We start from the raw sequence: 2,688 nt of genomic DNA, 5'->3' as shown, positions 1-2,688 counted from the left end.
GCGGCGGCCGAGGGGCGGCAGGCCGAGCTGGCTGCGCTCGAGGCGCAGCTGTCGGAGCGGGAGGGCGCTCTGAGCAAGGCCGAGGCGGCGGTCGCGCAGCGCAGGGCTGAGCTGGACGCTCTCGAAACCGCGGTGAACCAGAAGGCAGCCGGCGTTGCCGCGGCCGAGGAGGTGGCAAGCAAGCAGCGGCAGGAGTGCGGCGCGCTTGCCGCGCGGCTCGCAGCCCGCGAGGCCGGGGTCGCCGAGGCGGCCGCGGCGGCGGCTGCGGCGCAGGCGGCGGCCGCGCAGGCCGGCGCCGAGCTGGCGGCGCTCGAGGCGCAGCTGGCGAAGCGGGAGGGCGCGCTGAGCAAGGCCGAGGCGGCGGCGGCGAAGCGCAAAGCTGAGCTGGACGCTCTTGAGACGGCGGTCAAGCAGAGGGCTGCCGGTGTTGCGGCGGCCGAGGAGGAGCTTTCAAAGCGCGCCGCGGCGGCCGACGCTCTCACCGCAGACTCCGCCGCCCGTGCGGCCGCCGCAGCCGCCGCGGAAGCGGCGGCGGCGGCCGCGGGCCAGGCGGCCGCGAAGGGGCAGGCCGAGCTGGCGGCGCTCGCGGCCGCGTTGGAGGGGCGCGAGGCAGAGGTGGCAAAGTCCGAGGCGCAGGCGGCCACGCGCAGGGCGGAGCTCGACGCCCTCGGCAGCGAGCTGCAGTCTCTGGGCGCCGCACTCGCGGAAGGCGAGCGGGCGGCCGCGCGGCGCCGCGCCGAGCTGGACGCGCTCGCCGAAGACGTGAAGCTGCGCGCCGCGGCGGCGGCGGAGGCGGGGGCGGCGGCGGAGGAGGGGAGGGCCGAGCTGGCGGCGTTGGCGGAGAGGCTCGGCGCGAGGGAGGCGGAAGTCGCAGAGGCGCAGCTCGCTGCTGCAGCGGCTCAGAGGTGGGAGGCGGTGCTGGTGGTGGGTGGGGGAGGGGGCCTTTTGCCGCCGACATCAGTGGGCGATCGCTGTGCGTGCTAGCCAGGGGGGCCCCGCCGCGAGGGGTTCAGGCCGCCCGCCGTCGGACACGACAGCTCGCACTCTCGCGAACCGCTCAGCGAAGCGATGTGGCGAGGCATCCTGGCGCTTCTCAAGGCTTCGGCCCTGATTCGAGACTGAGCATCGCTTTTTGATTCAGTCCCCATCTGTGCGGGCGGCCTGCCCTGCCCCTCCTTTGATATCCCGCAGGGAGGCTGCCGCCGAGAGCGCCGCGGCGGCGGCCGCGCAGGTCGCGCTCGCGGCGGCCCAGGAGGAGCTTGAGAAGGGCCGCGCGGCGCTGACCGCCGCGCAGGACGATCTGGTCAACGGCAGGGTTGACCTGCAGCGCGCGGCGCGGGCGCTGGAGGCCGAGCGGGCGGCGCTGGCGGTGCAGCAGCGGGGCGCGGCGGCGGCGGCGGCGGCGCTCGACGAGCGGGTGCGTTTGCGTAACACTTCTGTGAATGGCAACCCTGCCGCGCGCCTCCTGCGGACTCCACAACCACCATGCATGCCACCCACACGTGCGCACACGCACACGAACGTGGACGCGCATTCTATCGATCTATCTCACGCATACACATACACACACGCGCGCGCACACACACACACACACACACACACACACACACACGCGCGCAGGCACGCACGCACACACACACACATTCACACACACATACACACATTCACACTCACACACACACACATTCACACACACACACACACTCACACACACACAGGCCGCCCAACTGGACGAGCAGGACGCGCAGCTGGCGGCCGCTGAGGTGGCGCTCCGCAAGCGCGAGGCGGACGTGCGGCGCATCGAGGGCTCTGCCCAGCGGCGCGCGAGCGCCGTCCAGGTGCGCGCTTGCAGGCGTGTGGTGTGAGGGAGTGGGGCCCGTGGGGGCCGTGGAGGCACCGGGGGCGGCGGGGGCAGCGAGGGAGGGAAGGGGTGGCCTGCTGGATGGGCGGCTGCGGGGGGTCTGCTGGTGAGGAGGCGGCTGCAGGCTGTTTTGGGTTTGGCGGTGTGGGGGCCGCCACCAAAGCTGGCTGGGGGTTTTGCATGGGAATGAGCTCGGTTTTCGGGTGGTGGCACACAGGCGCCGGGATTGCGGCCGCCCGACAGCCGGGCGTCCCCTTAGTCGTGCCACCAAATCATGACACTCGAGAGGAGTGAATGTGTCACGTCCCAGAGGGCCCCTCCAGCAACCAGGCTGTTATCACAATTTCCAACCATTTCCCGACATTTGCAGGTCCAAGAGAGCGCCCTTGAGGGCCGAGGCGCAGAGGGCGGCGCCATCGTTGCTGCCGCCGACGCGGATCAGGTGCGCGCAGAGGGCGCAGCGACCACTCCCCAGGACCGGGCCTCGGCCGCCCCGCCTGGGCGCTTCGCTTGCCTGCTGGCTCGCCTGCTCAACGCTTGCTTGGGCTGGGGCTTTTGAGTGCCATTGGGGCTGTTTGGCAATGCACTTTGTACTTTGTCCCTCAATGGATTGGGTCAGGCGCAGTGAAGTAGCATGGATCTGGGCAGCGGGGCCACCCCCAAGTCAACCTTCCCTCCCAAAGAAACATCACCACCCCCGAAACAAGGATTCCCCCAAACCACTGCTGCACGAGCTTTCGCGCTTCTCACCCTGTTGTGCACCGAAAGCACGCCCTGCCCCACCGTATGATGGGGGCCTGCGCCGCGTCCCCCTGACGCACCACCCC

The 2,688-nt window shown here is 71.1% G+C and overlaps 1 protein-coding gene across 1 annotated transcript in view; it reads left to right on the top strand.

Annotated features, from left to right (window-relative positions):
* Positions 1-2,420, top strand: part of MNEG_15225 (hypothetical protein) — a gene marked incomplete at both ends in the record, with an annotated part of 3,261 nt that extends 841 nt beyond the window's left edge. The window contains 4 exons of the mRNA XM_014036304.1: positions 22-905; positions 1,192-1,417; positions 1,719-1,838; positions 2,232-2,420. Coding sequence (XP_013891758.1) covers positions 22-905; positions 1,192-1,417; positions 1,719-1,838; positions 2,232-2,420 — 1,419 coding nt within the window. The remainder of the gene's footprint in view (positions 1-21; positions 906-1,191; positions 1,418-1,718; positions 1,839-2,231) is intronic.
* Positions 2,421-2,688: the final 268 nt, after the last annotated feature.

This window comes from Monoraphidium neglectum (genome assembly GCF_000611645.1).
Source record: "Monoraphidium neglectum strain SAG 48.87 unplaced genomic scaffold scaffold05143, whole genome shotgun sequence".
Classification (NCBI taxonomy): Eukaryota; Viridiplantae; Chlorophyta; class Chlorophyceae; order Sphaeropleales; family Selenastraceae; genus Monoraphidium; species Monoraphidium neglectum.
Note: the sequence above shows the minus strand (reverse complement) of the source record. Positions and strands in the feature narration are given on the sequence as shown.